General features: G+C 42.3%; 1 protein-coding gene across 4 annotated transcripts in view; it reads right to left on the bottom strand.

The window, feature by feature from the left end:
* cnih3 (cornichon family AMPA receptor auxiliary protein 3) overlaps positions 1 to 9,991 on the bottom strand; it is a 96,003-nt gene extending 86,012 nt beyond the window's left edge. For all 4 annotated transcript variants that reach the window (XM_087852625.1, XM_087852627.1, XM_006796210.1 and 1 more), the window contains exon 1: positions 9,407 to 9,991. In XM_087852625.1, coding sequence (XP_087708751.1) covers positions 9,407 to 9,484 — 78 coding nt within the window. In that variant the 5' untranslated portion in view covers positions 9,485 to 9,991. The remainder of the gene's footprint in view (positions 1 to 9,406) is intronic.
* Between the last annotated feature and the right edge of the window lie 6,128 nt (positions 9,992 to 16,119).

Raw genomic sequence — 16,119 nt, 5'->3', positions numbered from 1 at the left:
CCTGTCATTGCCAACCAAGGTTACATTACAAAGCATTGAGGTGAACTTTTGTTACTGACCAAATACTTATTTTCTGCACCAATATACAAATAAATTACAATGTGATATCCTGGACTTCTTTACATTTTACACTTTACATTCTGTGTCTCACAGTGGAAGTGAACCTATGCTGAAAATTACAGACCTCTCTCATCTCTTTCAGTGGGACAAGATTTATAATTTACTCAAATTTATAACAGAAAAAAAGGTAGTAGCCTATGTTCAGAAAAAAAAACATTTGGATGGTTAAGACCAGTAAAGATTTTACTGCTTGTTTTTAAAGTTCTTATATTAGCTGTCTTCTATGTTTACATTCAGCTCCCAGGGGTGTATACTATGAAGTGGCTTGGCGAGCTATGTCGAGCTCTCTTTTAAATTAGCTAAACACATACAGTAAGATTCAAGATTTTTATTTGCCATTTACGCACAGGACCAACAGTCTATGCACATTGGAATTCTTGTACAGAGCTGTCCAGGTCAAGTTACTCTTTTTACAAGATAAAGACAAAGCAACTTAGAAAATAAAAAATAGAAATAAAGCAAGGAATGGAGCAATTATAGTATATACTATATACTATTTACTATATACAAAAACACTGTACAGTAACCTAGCTGGAGCAGGTTATGTTCCAAGTCTCGATTTAAAATAATCTGGAAACCCGTTGTTTTCATTGATTTTTTTTTTTTTTACAGCATGTTTTAATTCTCTGCTGGGGAAATATGTTTTGTATGTGCAAATTATTAAGCTCTACCTTAGTAAAAATGCTAAATGAAACAAACTTTGTTGGATTACCCTAAATTACCAGGAATATTCTGCAGCATGAATCTTTCTTTTTTTGTGTTCTTTATCAATTTAGAATCATCATAATCATTCTCTGACAACGCCTCTGACTAGAGTAAGCTTTATTCAAGAAGAAGAATTATATGACTTCTGAAACCCCTCTGTTTATGTGCGTACACAGAGTCTGGAGCAGAAAGCCTGGCTTATCAGAGAAAGTTGATAACCACCATAGTGATATCTGTTCTCTCCATCTGGGTTTCAGGTTTTGTTGAGCCAGATAACACAAAGAAAGGCTGGCTGCTCTGAACTTTGTCGTACTGTAGTGCTCAGGTCTCTCAGATCCACTTGCAAAAATCTCTTACATTTTCAAACAAAATTGTGTCAGAGCCTTTGCAGTCGCTGCTCCGTGGGTGCAGAATTAGCTACGACTTGACATAATAAGCATGTGCTGCTATTGGACCACCAGAGACCTCTGCTTTTAGTCTAGGCTCAATGCTCGCCTTTACTCTCTGGCCTTTCCCGCCCACCAATCTCTCTTTATCGTTATATCTGTAGCTCTGTTTATCCTCTGCTGTCCTCTGGTTTTGTCATTATGTCTTAATTCTATATTCTCTACTTACACTTATTACTTTTTAAATGTATTTGCATAACTGTGTGTAAATATGTAAACATTCTACAGCACTTTGACAATGAACGCTGTGTTTAACTGTGCTTTATAAATAAATGTTACATACTTACTTAACCAGAACGGGGTAAGCTTTAGCTGGCACTAGACTGAAAACAGCTTAAAACATGGAGGCCATTTTTGTGCTTATATTTAATTTTAAATCTAATAGGGCCTCTATATTTTATCAACGAAATGTATCATAAAAAAAAACAATTATTTTATAGATGTTTTACAGAGTTGCAACATATATTTTTGTTGTACCTCTTACATTAAGGAAAAGCTAGTCAACAAATTTACAGGCCATGCCAGGTCGTGGAAAATTGATTATGTGTATCTACTCTCCCCTTCTACTTGACATCCTGAAGTATGTTTTTATTACTGATGATCATGCCCACTAACATTTAAATTTTTCCACTAATTATGCTACCATACAACTACAGTTAAATTGTTATAAAGGGTACTTCTGTCAAAAAAGTGTTGACAAAAATGAATGAAATTACTACAAACAGTAAACTATGAGCCTCTGGTGGGTCCCTGGTGCTTCGACAGCTACACACACAAATAAACTAAACTGCTGTAATTTAGTAGAAACCCTAAGTGAGAGGGGAAATGATGTTAGTTTGACATTCCGACCTTTGCAATGCTGCTGGGTAACCTCTCTATCATATCTGCACCACAGGGCTTTCTATCTATCAAAGGTGCACCAAGGGAGCGTCTGGCCTGTTCCAGGCTTTAATGACTCATTAGGGGCTGCTGTTACATGGGAGGAGAGTTGCTCAAGCAGAGTGGGGCGTTGAAGCGCTCAGCCATAGACCTCAGAGGAGCTTGCAGTTCACCTTGTATTTTAATTAAAATGGCTTCATAATCACTTCAGTGAGTGCTCCCATAGGTAACTGTGGAGTTACATTTTATGTGAGAAACAGTTTGATTGTGGTTGGATGTGAACAGTTCTAAATGTCATTATGCCCCACAGCAACAAGAATAATGGAATCTACTTATTATCAGTAGAAAAATATATTATTCCAAATAGACAAATGCATTTTTTGAGTGTGTGTTTCTGATTGTTAGTAAATGTGCCATAGCCTTCAAACAGGGGTAAGAAATTGTGGGAATGATTGTATTTAATTAATAATTATATTTAACTAAAATTACATAATTAAACCCGTGTGAGCGTCAACACATGCAAGGTAGCTCAAAGTTTAAGAAAAGAAACATCCAAACTGAGGATCCAGCTTGAAATACATTGAAAAACTCTGATTGATCAGGTAACATGCTTTTACACTTACAACATCAAGCAAAATAAAACTAAACTGAACAAAAGCAAATCAAAGCTCCCACATGTGGGATAAAACTCATCACCTCTTGGTTAACAGCTTAACTTGAGCACTTCTTTAAGGAGGCCATAGGACATGTATGGTAACAGTTAACATTTCTTTATCTCAGTCCAACAATGAGAAAGACATGTGACATAGAGGAGGTGAAATAAAAAGGGTAAATACTCCGTTAAAGATGAGAAAACAACTGCCAAAGACACAAAAGTACTACTAGCTGGAGAATAGGTGCAAAATAGCATCAAAGAAAGTAGATAACTGCAATGGGACAGGAACAACTATAAAGATACTACAAATGTCAACAAAAGAACTACAACTGAACACAAAGATATCAGAAACAACTACGGGGACTAGAAATTTCAACATAGGGACTAGAAAGGTTGAAAGACCACCAGCCACCAATGCAGCGCCCGGGGAGCAGTGTGCAGGGACGGTACCTTGCTCAGGGGTACCTCAGGGTAGCTGTTCAGTGGAGTCGAACCCCTGACCTTCCCATCATGGGGCAACCACTCTACCTACTGAGCTATCCCTGCTCAGCAGAAATATTTTTAAAAATATTTATTCAAAAAATTATTTAATATGAAGGCAATAGGCAGAGTGTTACAGTCGTAGCCCTAAAGAATGTAGCCTCATGGGCAGTGTAGTCCGTGCTGCAGGGAGAATGGACTGCTATGCCCATTATGTGTCTGTGAGCGTGAGGGAGGGGAAAAAGGAGACTCAAAAAGTACGAGTTGTCACCGACCAGAAACGGGAGATGGAAGCATGTAAATATAATAATAACCACTGCAGCCAAAAAGAGTGCCTGAGGAGCCCAGTTGTAAGTAAGCTATTAAGAGTCGACTGTACACTTTTTGCGTGTTTTCCTCCGAAACAATAAGTTCCATTGGAGCCTCTTTGTCTCTCACTAGCAAAGTTGACCCAGACAACACAGTAAAGCTAGTTCTCGGCTACGAACCTGACACGGTTTGCATTACAGTTACACCCCCCCTTCCCCCCATGGGAGGGATAAGTAATCAGTTCCGTTTGTTTGTTTGTCAGTTTGTTAGCAGTCTAGCGTCCAAAGTCTTTGAGATATCATTTTCAAATTGTTTTCACCGAATGTAAAAATCAGAAAAACTTTATACTACCAACATTTTTTTTATGGATTGTCTTCAAGCTGCATAACTGTATACTAGGCCTTGGGGGACATGAGTACCTAGGTTGGCTAAGCGGTCGACCTTTGACATCCATTGTTAGCGCCCAAAGTCAAAGTTTTTAAAAGAAATTCAAGAAACAATATTGAGAAATACATTAAAGAGCATGGAGAGAGCTGTATCACATTTTTTTATTTAGTCAATGTCACAATGTCACCATCACAGGCCGACTTCATCATATCGTAATAAAAAGATTAAAAAAAACAATATGTGTCTTTGTCTCACACCGGTTTTAATAGAATTTTGCACAGGCAGGACCTGTTCCTTCTTCATTACCTCTTTACTTTAGCGAACGGTGAGTCCACAGATGGCCATGGAGACGAAGGTGATTAATAATAATAGATATTCCAAAGATAGCCATCATGTCTTTTTTTGTCTTTTTTTTTACTTACACAGATGTTACAGAGTAACTTCATATGAATATAAATGAGAATGAATGGAAGAGCACTTATCAGCACCTGTGAATGACTAGAGGAATAGATATAACTAATTAACTCTGACTTTACTGGCCAATTAATGACAGAAGTCCATCCGTGCGCAGCTATTTGTCACTGACTTCTGTCTACTTCTATCACTTGTATTATCTGTTGACAGAGTCTGTAGTGTTTCGCTTCTTATTTTATTTCCCTTTTCATTGTACTTTATGTATGGGCTGCTTCACAGCCTCTGTCTTTATCTGTTCATTTACACTAGCTTGTTTTATTTATAGCCTGATTTGACCCTGGGTAGTTTGACTCAGCACGCTTGCTCTTTTTAACAATGCACTGCTGCTCGGGGCTTTAAAAACTAACCTTTTGGCCAAGCAGCAACTGTGGCACAAGGGTTCAGTATTTTTTTTTTCCTTTTGTCTTTGAAACCAGATGAGAACTTGAAAAACAAAGACAGACTGAGAGATGGCCACCTGCCAAAATGATTGATAGAAGTGAAGGAAGAGTTTGAGCCAAATTTCCCTAGCATTTTGGCAGGTGGCTGGTGTTAACATGCAGCTTTGGCTCAGCAGCTCCCCACACTGCACAGCCTTTTCCTAATTATGTTTCCTCACAGTATGGAGCCCCAGCTTATTATCCTGCAAGTCTGTATGGCATTGTGAATGGGGAATTATTGGAGGAGGCATCTCCACACTGTTTCTGCCTCCTTAAGCAGAATGCACAATAAGGCAGGCTTCGACTGGATTATTATTGCTGAACGCAAATGTTGAATTGTGATCTTTCTTTTCACTGGTGCAGAATTTACATCGCAGACAACACACTGAAGGATGTGTTGTGGATCGTGTCCCTCTGTAGACCTTTTTAATGTTTCTAAGTACTAATGATGTGTTTTTGTGGCGTGGCAGAAAGTGACAGCTCTGCAGTTGCATATGCATATAGCTTTAGAGAGCTTTATAATAAGGGTTTCTGCAGGCAAAAACATGGATGTGCCATGGGCTCCCCAGTGTCAACTATAGTAGCCAACCTTGAAGGAACGTGAAGAAAGTGGAAAGTAAAGCTCTTGGCTCTTTTAAAGATGACACCTGGGTCAATATCAAAACCCAAGAAGTAGAAGCCTTCACTGCTCACATACACTCAGTGGATAGAAACATAAAGTTCACCAGCCAATATTTGGACTGTGCTGTGCATGTTGAGGAGAATGGAAACTTCAACACTTGAGTTTACAGGAAGCCTGCACACACTCGGGCCAGTACCCCCTCTTTGACTCCCACCACCCTCTGGAACACAAACTTGAAGTAATCAGGACCCTACAACACCAGGCAGAAAATGTTCCCTCTAAGCCAGAAGGGAAAAAGAAGGAACACACACGTAAAGAAAGCTCTAAGAACATGTGATTATCCTAATTGGGCCTTCATGAAATCAGCAAACATGCACAGAAAAGAAGGTCAGACACCAACTACAGACAAACAGAACAATATTGTCATCCCTTATGTTTGTCAAAGAAATCAGGAAAGTCTTCTCCAAGCACAAGTTCCCAGTGTACTTCAGACCCAGCCACACACTCAGACAAAAACTGGTTCATCCCAAAGACAAAACTACCAAACACAAACTTAAAAACATAGTGTATGCTGTACAGTGCAGGGAGGAATGCTCAGACCTCTACATTGGACAGACCAAACAGCAACTTCATAAATGCATGGCACAACATAGAAGAGCCCCCTGGACAGGACAAGACTCAGCTGACCATCTGCATCTAAAGGACAAAGGTCACTCTTTTGAGGATGCCAATGATCACATGTTGGACGGAGATGGTTTGAAAGAGGAGTGAAAGAAGCCATCTATGTCCACTGTGAACGACCATCTTTGAACAAAGGCGGTGGCTTTCGACTCCAACTGTCTGCCATCTATAATCCAGTTTTGAGATCCCTTCCCAGACGCCTTAACGCCCACTTACATCTTGCATCAGGTGATCTCAATAAGTCACATGATAGTTTGAGGCCCACTACTGAAGTCAACGACCCTCCCAAGGGACGTCTTGATGCATGCTCAATCATCCAGGTAAGTAAATCTCCAAAAGTTGATTCTGTTCATCTAGACGTAGCGTTTTGTGCGAGAAACGTTTCGTCACTAATCCAAGTGACTTCTTCAGTCTCAGCTGACTACAGTTTTCCCCAATCTTATAAACAGTACATTTGCATAATGACTGAAACCAGCCCAGTGAAGGAACAATGGACTGGGAGGTCAGTTCCTTAATCTTAATTATGCAAATTCTCAAAAATGTACTGTTTATAAGATTGGGGAAACCTGTAGTCAGCTGAGACTGAAGAAGTCATTTGGATGAGTGATGAAACATTTCTCCCACAAAACGCTACGTCCGGATGAACAGGATCAACTTTTGGAGGCCTCCCAAGGGACAACTCCCACTAGGTTTAAATACCCAGGACTCTCCACCATTTGGTCTTAGAACTGAAGAAGCTTCTCGGACGAGAGGAGAAACATCTTCAAGAAACTTAAAGAAGTCCAGTTGCTTTTCTTTCCAAGCTTCTTAGATTACCATGACCTGGATGACTGAGAACCCTCACAGACATTTAATCCCTGAAATGTCTCAATGTAAAATGAAATGCAATATCAATATCACATGTCAGTTTTTCTACAAGACAAAGAAATGCCGAAGTAAATGAAGACATCTATGGTCTACTATATCAGACATCTATATCATTCACCTTTTTCAGAAATTTCTGTATTGGATGGTAAAAAAGAAGGAACTTTTCTGTCATTTATTTTTCATCAATTAGTTAATTACTATGGTTTTCAATCATTCAGAAAAGTTACAAAATTTGTGAAAATACAGTTCACATTTTCCAAAGCCATCAAGTGAACCGGACTGGTGTCTTTATTGGGCCAATTCTTGCCGCTGGGGCCATATGTTTGACACTCTCGATCTATGCACAAGAAAAACTAGAAATATCTTAGCTCTTTGAAGTCACATAAAGCAGTTTGTGTGCTGCACATCACCCTGGAGCTGACAGGTGTGTAGGTAACCCTCCAATGTAAAGACAAGGAAACATCACATTTTGGTGACGTCTTTGGTTTCTAGACTTCAGGGAGACTTTGACTGCAAGTTTTTTTTCCTCTGAGTATCAAAGTCTTTACATTTAATCTTTATGTTTATATTAGCCTCTCATCAATTTTGAGCCTGTGAAATTTGGGGACTGCTCATTAAAAAAATGGCTGCATCTCTGAAACCGTTCATGCATTACGTTGTAAAAACCGCTTAATCAAAACTGACAGCCTGCATTTCAAACACATATTGATAGTTGATTTACAGTCCACTGTTGCTGTGGACAGAGGCAAAACTACAAAGCTTGTGTCTTTGACCCAAGCAATATGGAGGGCACTGAATGTCACTCAGCAATAACCTATTGGTAGAAAAAACTGACATTGGTAGATGCTTTAGTTGTTTACTTCAAAGCCGAAAGAAAATGAACTTATTTACTTCACCGGAAGAAACTGAATTTCACTAACTGACACACTATAGGGTCTGGTTGCTACATCGGTGTTAGTCTTTTCTGTCTTTAGTGATATCATGTGTTCCTAAGGCATAGTTAAATTATAATTTCAGCTGAATGTCATAATGTCATAATACCCCATTATGAAAAAGTAATAACGTTTCCTTGAAATTCTTGTTAAAGCCCCCCAAATATAACATGTATGTAAATATTTAACCAGTTTTGAAATACGTTTGTAACATGACAAAACGTGGAACAATTGAAGCGCTGTAAAAACTGCCAAATTGCAGTCCAACCATAAGCCAACATCTAAGTGGATCGCTGGTGACCTGGTGGATATTCAGGCAAAGCCTGGGTACCTCGCCCAGTATGAAATGCACTATGTAGGAAGGATATGAGAGAGTACATTTCTGTCCATTATGATCCTTTAAAAACTTTGTTTAAATACCTAAAATGTCACACAATTCTGTTTTCGCTTTAAACAATATCTCTGATGATAGCATTCTATAAAAGCGATAGAAACCTTTTTTTTTTTTTTTTACATGTATATCATGACATCCTACATCACATACATTTGCTTTGTTTCACTTGGCTCCTGTTTCTGCCACCATGACATCTACTTCAAACGGGGGAGTACACTTCATTTGTGAGGAATCATAAAGGTGTTTTCAGCATGATCACTTAGTTGTAATTGTGCTACTACGTGTGTCTGTACCCTTACTGTCTAGGACTCTTTATTTCTGCTGACATATGGGTCATTTTCTGACAGACAGACACACCAAGAGCGCTTTGAGTGCTCCGAGAGAGTAGAAAAGCGCTATATAAGAATCAGTCCATTTACCATTTACCATTACCAACTATTAGCTGGAATTGCCAGAGGATCAGTCACCCCAAGTGCATCAGGTCTATGTAAAAGACAGACCCGGGGCAAAAGGCTGGAAGACCTGACCCAAATCTGTCTTTATACAAGGCCCTACATGATGGAGATGTTGCTCAGGGAGCAACTAATAAGATTATTCAAATATCACAATGCAGTCAGCCATATTGGCACTGGTGTGTAGCTGAGCCGATGCTTGATTAAAAGGATATGAAGAGAGCAGGAAGATGAGAAGAGAGAGAGATAACGCTCTACAAGATTCCCTAATTGATCTGGAAGGGAAGTGTGCTTAATTGATCTGGAGGGTGCTGCACAGGGATGCAGGCGCTTTCTGTGTGTGTGAAACTGGGTCGCCGGGGATGAGTAAAGTCTGGAAATTTTTTAATTCACATTGTAAACTAAAGCTAAAGCCAACTAGCACTGTTACGTACACCTTCGAGTTCAGTATACACTCACACACCTTGCCATCAACAACGAGTAAGAAGAGCCCCCCCCCCCCCCCCCCCCCCAAAAAAAAAAAAACCACAACAGAAAAACAAAAAAATAAATACATCCAGTGATACCCAGTGTAAGGTACTTACGTGCCATATTGCGAAGAAAATCAGGGACACACAGAGGACCAGAGACAGCATGTAACAGAAGGCAGCAAACGTGAACATAATTGAAAAGGGAAACGTGGATAATTTCCCGAGGAAGCACGATCCTGCAGCCAAACATCTAAAACAAAAGAGAGGCAAGGGGGAAGAAAAAAGAGGGGCCAGGGGTCTATGAAAAGAAAGTTCTCACGGTGCCATAGAAAGCCGAGGCGGTGCTGGCACCATGACTTCGCCCCTCACAATGTTTGCAACAATTTGTTGCAGAAAGCCCCTCTCCGGATGATCAGCTGTGCGTCCACCCAGCAGCAGCGAGGCGACTCCGAAGTCAGAGCTGCTCGCAAATCAGTGCATGATCAGTGGTCGCAGTCCCAGCGAGCATAGAAATCACAGAAAAGGCGGCGAGACGAGGAGGTGTCCACGCAGAGCCACTCGGGGAAGGTGAATAAGTAGGTAATCCATTCAGCGGCGGCAGGAGGAGCCCTGCTGCTGCGGCCTCTGCGCTGAGCTGCTGTTAGAGAGGAGCCCTGCCACAGTGCACAGCACACAGGCGGCAATAAACGCCGCTCTCACCCTCACAGACCTATCAGCAGAAGCGAGCGGAGCGCGCGGGGAAGAGCTGTGAACAGGTGGATTTAAAAGAGCAGCACCCGGTGTGCGTGCGCGTGCGCGCGCGTGCTTGCAGATTCCTCTCCGCACACTCACAAACACACATACAAACACATACACACCGTTTTTTGTTTGCTAAATACTTGTGACCGCTGTGAATTGTTAGCTCTTGTTTGGCTGTGTGTTTGTGAGAGTATTTTTGTCCTACGACCAAGTCTGTAACCAGCTAAGTGCTGCAACCAGATATACATACCAGCAAACAAAAGGACAGGAGCAAAACATCTTCATGTCGTGGACGGACTTTAGAGAAAAAGAAAATGTGCACATTATTAAAGCAAGTACTGACTCATGCACACATGTACATAAATACATGCAAACACATGTAATAGTGAAAATATAAATGTCTAAAATGATCAATTAATTTGAAATCACAAGTCATTTCTATCGTAAAGAAACTAATGAGGCCACAGCCTGCAGAACTGATAAACTGTGAGACTAACCCCACCGTCTGGCTCCTTTATAGAATGCAAGCTTTAAATCCTACCGGGAAAAAACCCTCAACCAGGTATTTTGCTGTGTCTGCTGCTCTGCAAAAATATTAATAATAATATTGAGAAAACAGACTGACTGTTAACCATTGTTGAATCCAGCTGTTTGGGTTATCCATTATTTTTTTCTTCATTCATTAAAGCCACAGACAAATAGCCAAAAGTCCAGAGAGCAAGCGAACAACAGGTGTGTGTTCTCTGAGTTGTTTTTAGCGAAATCACATTGTAATGTTTGATAAGGTCCAATGCTGAGAGTTAGTTTTCATTTTTGTAAGTTTCAGTGTTTATTTTAATCTTTTTGAAAAATGATATCATGGGTTAAATTTGTCACAGGTGTGTGTTCACATGCTGAAGAATGTGAGTGTTCACAGCTCCTTTATACGCAAGTGTTAAACTCTTTTTTTTTTTTTTTTTTTTTTTTTTTTTTTTTTTTTTTTTTGCCTGTCCCATTTGGTTCTTTAGCCGTCAGAATTGTTGTCTGAAGACCAACAAGGATACCCAATGGATTTATTTTGCCAAATGGATCATCATGGCATTGCCGTATTGGTCCATTTGATCGACCTTTGTTTTTATTATTTATTTTATTTTATTTTCAGTTGTTACAGACGGGACAGACATGAGTGAGGGATAGGAAAGGGAGAAAGAAAGAGGAAGGAAAAGAAAAACAGAAGGGGAGAGGGACAGTGAGAAAGGGGGGAAAAAAAATATCTCCGGGATCACCTGTTGAGAGAAAAAGAATAGAAAACAAGCAAAAAAACCCCAAAACAAAGCAACATACTATACACAACACCATCGCATTAATCTAGCTAAGTGTAAACAGCAGTAAATACTAAATATTGAATGTTGTTGTGCAGCACGCAGGACAGACAGCGCACAATGTGCTTTGAAGTAGCAGCCAAGAAAGGTGTGATTTAAGTCTACAAACAGTGAACACCTGTGTGCACACCTGTGTGGATCGGCGCGCTTGTATTCAAATGGTTTCCCCATGTAATGGTCTGCAAGAGGATGTAGAGAGCCATAGCCCTGTCCCCCAGGGCATGAAGCAGGCATGGAGGAGATCCAGGCCCCAGACATCCAGAGGCCCCAGAGTGCAAGAGCCCAAGGAGGACCACCGGAGGGGCATCCGTGCCACCTTCATGGGAAGGGCTGAGGATCCCCAGACGAGGGGTCACCCAGTAGCCACCGGGCAGAAACTAGAGGGGGCTGCACCGGCGTGCCCGCCGGCTCCGCCGGCAGCCAGCTGTGCCAGAGTGAACCGAGCCGCAGGCACAGAGGCCGGAGGCCCGAGGGCCCTCCGCGCCCCGGAAGAGGCCTGACTTAGCAGCAGGCGCCAGGCCCCGCCAAGTAGCCACCGGGAGTGAGCTGGCACATGACCTGAGCGCCCAGCCCCGGACACCAAGAACCAACAATGCACCGACCCCTGAGGGCATCAGTCACCGGCAGGGAGTGTGGTGAGGGGAGACAGGCCTCCACACTTGGAGGGCCTGGGAGTTCCCAGAGAGGTGGAGTCTAAGACCCGACCTGACATATAGACACAGACAAACAGGCACACACAGACACAGACATGCATTCCCACCCTCATGCACACATATACAAACACTCAGCACTCACCCAACGTAAGAATAAACGTAAATGGACATGTACACACAATCACACTCCCCAAACATACTCTATACCCCGGGTCCAGGTATCCTCGCCCCCAGAGGGGGAAACGGCACCCAGACCCAAGAGATGTTACCCTTCCCTCCGGGGTGGAGGCTAGCAGACCGCCCCAGGCTCCGCAGCAGCAGGGAGGCCAATCGGACAGCCAGCATCTCTTCCCAGCCCCCCCGCCCCGATGGCTAGCAGAGAACGGGGGTGTGTTAAGACCCCATACCCTCCTCCTCCCGCTCAAGTGTAGTGTTGCTGCGTGTTGCTCTAAAGTGTGTTTAAAACAAGGGAGAGCATGGTGCTGCTGCCAGAGAGTAGCAGGTGTTAGCACGGCCCCTCCCGAGAACCCTCAATGTCTACATGGATTTAAAATTGAGAGGTGGGCACCGGCGCCAGAGGTAGGTTTGAATACACAGACCGTCTACTGGACGCCGTTAACGTGCCCACCCTTAAGGCCCTATATATATATATATATATATGTGTGTGTGTTATGAGAGTGTAAGTAATGTGGATGTCTAAGTTGTGAGATAAAATTGAGGCACAGGTGGCCAGAAGAGGACAGAAGGGGGGGGAATGTCTCCCCTGCACCCTGGTGACACACCCGCACCCCAAAGCCCTACCTGTGTGGGTGGGTGTGGTGGAGCGGGAAGAGGGAGGCAGCCGGGGATGGGGAGGAAAAGAAGGGAGGGGAGGGTGTCCCTCCCTAGGGCCAGCTCCCCCGCTGACCCCAATAGGCACCCCCGTCCTCTGGTATCCACCAAGGCAAGGGAGCCCAGGCCCATCCAGACCGGGGCCTACGGCAGCAGCACCGCCAAGCCCCACAGGACCCGGGGCAGCCCACCCTACCCCACCGCAGAGGAAACTGTACCCACCCCAACATTCAATCATCTCCCAGACTACACAAGACACAGACACCCAGGTTAAGTTTATTCTCCACCTCTCCTATGTCTCTCCCCCACCTGCAGAGTGGACTCCTGCAAAGATGGAACAACCTCCCCGCCAGTTGAAGAGCCCCCCGGTTAGGCCGATGCATAAGAGGCCCCCTGCGCCAGGGCTGAGCCCCCGTGCACCCACCCGCCCACAACCTCGGCGACACACCGACGAGGACCGAAGCCCCCAAGGCCCAGCCAGAGCCCCAGCACGGAGGCGAAGCACCCCCGAACCCCAAACCCCCACGCCCGCCCCGGATCCACTCAGGGGCAGCCAGGCCACCAGGCCAGTAACCTACGTCCGCCAGCACAGACCATCCTCCAGCCCCGCTGCACGCGGCCACGAGGAGAACAACCTCTGAGAGCGACCAGAGCCACTAACCAGGTTATGAACACAACCCCCGGGTTAAGCCCTCCAGGGATAACGTCTCTAGGGGTCCTCCAGGTGCCCTAAGCCCATCCCAACCTCCACATCAACCACAATAGCCAAGGCGGGACCAAACCACGACCCCCCAACCCCGCTAGGTGATGGAGCCGATCAAAGGAGCCCAGAGGGATTGATCTAATGTGGTGGCAGAGGCTATATCGAGACTAATGTGATCTATTAGATAGTTTCTATATTGGCTAGAATTAAGATTATTTTTATTTTTCCAGTTCATGAGGACCGTTTTCTTGGCGATGCATAGGGCAGTAAAAACCATGTGGACTGTATTAGTTTCTGTAGTGACATCATCCAAATTTCCCAACAAGCATACTAAAGGGGAGGTTGGAATTTTACATTTCAGACACTTTGATAAGTCTTCACATATCTCGTGCCAAAACTTCTGCACTGGTGGACAGAACCAAAGAGCGTGGATGTAATTGTCTGGTGTATTGCCTTGACAGTGTGAGCAGTTGTTGGCGGATGTAAAGCCCATCTTGAACATTCGATGACCTGTATAGTGCACTCTATGCAGTATTTTGTATTGTATTAATTGCAGATTGGGATTTTTAATCAATTTAAAGGTTTTTAAGCACATCTGAGACCAGACGTTTTGGTCTAAGCTGACTGATAAATCTGCTTCCCACTTTGCAATAGGAAGGGATATTGATTCATCTATTTTAGAAAGTGTTCTGTATATTTTAGATAATAGTTTGGGGGATTTAAGAGTAAGAAATTGAACCACACTTGGTGGTGTTTGTAATTCAACTTGACTGAGGTTAAATTTCTTTTTTACTATGGATTTAATTTGTTGATATTCTAAAAATCTTTTCTTGTTGATCCCATATTGTGTAACTAGTCTGTCAAATGGAATAAATTCTGTTCCCTCTAATATATGTTCTAAGTATTTAATTCCTTTACAACTCCATTCTGGGAAATTAATCATATTATTGTTTTGTAATATGTCAGGGTTATTCCAGATAGGTGTACGTTTGCATGGGATTAATGAAGACTCCGTTATTTTTAGAAACTCCCACCATGCTGTCAGAGAAAAGCTGATGTTGATGCTTTTAAAGCATTCATGTCTTTTGATGTTTGAGCTAATAAATGGTAGGTCTGAAATCTCTAGATCATTGCATAGTGCCTGTTCAACATCTAGCCAGGGCTCATCTAAGAGGGTACATTTTAACCATTCTGAGATGAACTGAAGCCTGTTGGCTAAGAAGTATTGGTGAAAATTAGGCAGATCTAATCCTCCTCTATCCTTGGTTCTTTATAGCGTTTTTAAGCTGATACGCGGGGGTTTATCTTTCCAAAGGAATTTAGAAATATGTGAATCCAGAGATCTGAACCAATCTTGTGATGGTTTGTTGGGGATCATTAAAAATAAGTAATTTATTTTTGGCAAGATCATCATTTTTATAGTGGCGATCCTTCCCATGAGTGATATGGGTAGAGATTTCCATCTAGTCAGATCGCCTTCTACTTTCTTTAGAAGTGGGATGTGGTTTAATTTAATTAAGTCTGAAAGCTTAGGAGAAACATTAATACCTAAATATTTAATATTTCCAGATTGTAGTGGGGCAGAAGATGAATTATGGAAGGAGCAGTTAATGGGAAGAACTGTAGATTTTGGCCAATTAATTGAATAATCTGAAACTCTTGAAAACCAGTTTATTAGAGTAATTACCTCAGAGAGGTTGATTTGTGAGTTTTGCAGAAAAAGCAACACATCATCCGCATAGAGACTGATTTTATGTTCTACGTTCTTACATTTTATGCCCTTAATTGTTGTAGCCTGTCTAAATGCTGCTGCTAGAGGTTCGATAAAAATTGCAAAAAGTGAAGGGGAGAGTGGGCATCCCTGTCTGGTGCCCCTCATGAGACAAAAGCTGGAGGATGTCTGGTCATTTGTTCTGATACGAGCTGTTGGGGAATTGTATAATATTCTTATCCAATTTATGAAAGAGTTTCCAAAACCAAATTTGTGTAAAGTTGCAAATAAAAATTTCCAGTTAACTTTGTCAAATGCCTTTTCTGCATCTAGAGATAATATTATGGTTTCAGTGTTTTTATTGTATGAGTAGTCTATTAAATTAAGTAATCTACGAGTGTTTGTTGAGGAGTGCCAACCTTTTATGAAACCAGTTTGGTCAGGATGAATTAAGAGGGGGGTTATTTTCTCTAATCTCTTTGAGAGAGCTTTGCAGATTATTTTAAGGTCTACATTTATAAGGGATATTGGACGATAACTTGAGGGAAATAAAGGGTCTTTTCCTGGTTTTAGCAGGAGATTAATGTTGGCAGAATTCATATTTGGTGGTAGTCTGCCATTTTTCTTGATTTCCTGCAACAATCCATGGAATACTGGTGCCAAAATTGTCCAGAATTCTTTGTAGAATTCTGCAGGAAAGCCGTCTGGACCTGGAGCCTTGTTATTGGGCATACTTATCAGGGCTTCCTGGAGTTCACCTGGCGTCAGTGGCGAATCCAGTGCCATTGCTTGACTGTCTAGCAATTTTGGAAGAGTTACGTTGTCAAGAA

Source organism: Neolamprologus brichardi, chromosome 15 (assembly GCF_056152115.1).
Source record: "Neolamprologus brichardi isolate AB-2024 chromosome 15, ASM5615211v1, whole genome shotgun sequence".
NCBI lineage: Eukaryota > Metazoa > Chordata > Actinopteri > Cichliformes > Cichlidae > Neolamprologus > Neolamprologus brichardi.
Note: the sequence above shows the minus strand (reverse complement) of the source record. Positions and strands in the feature narration are given on the sequence as shown.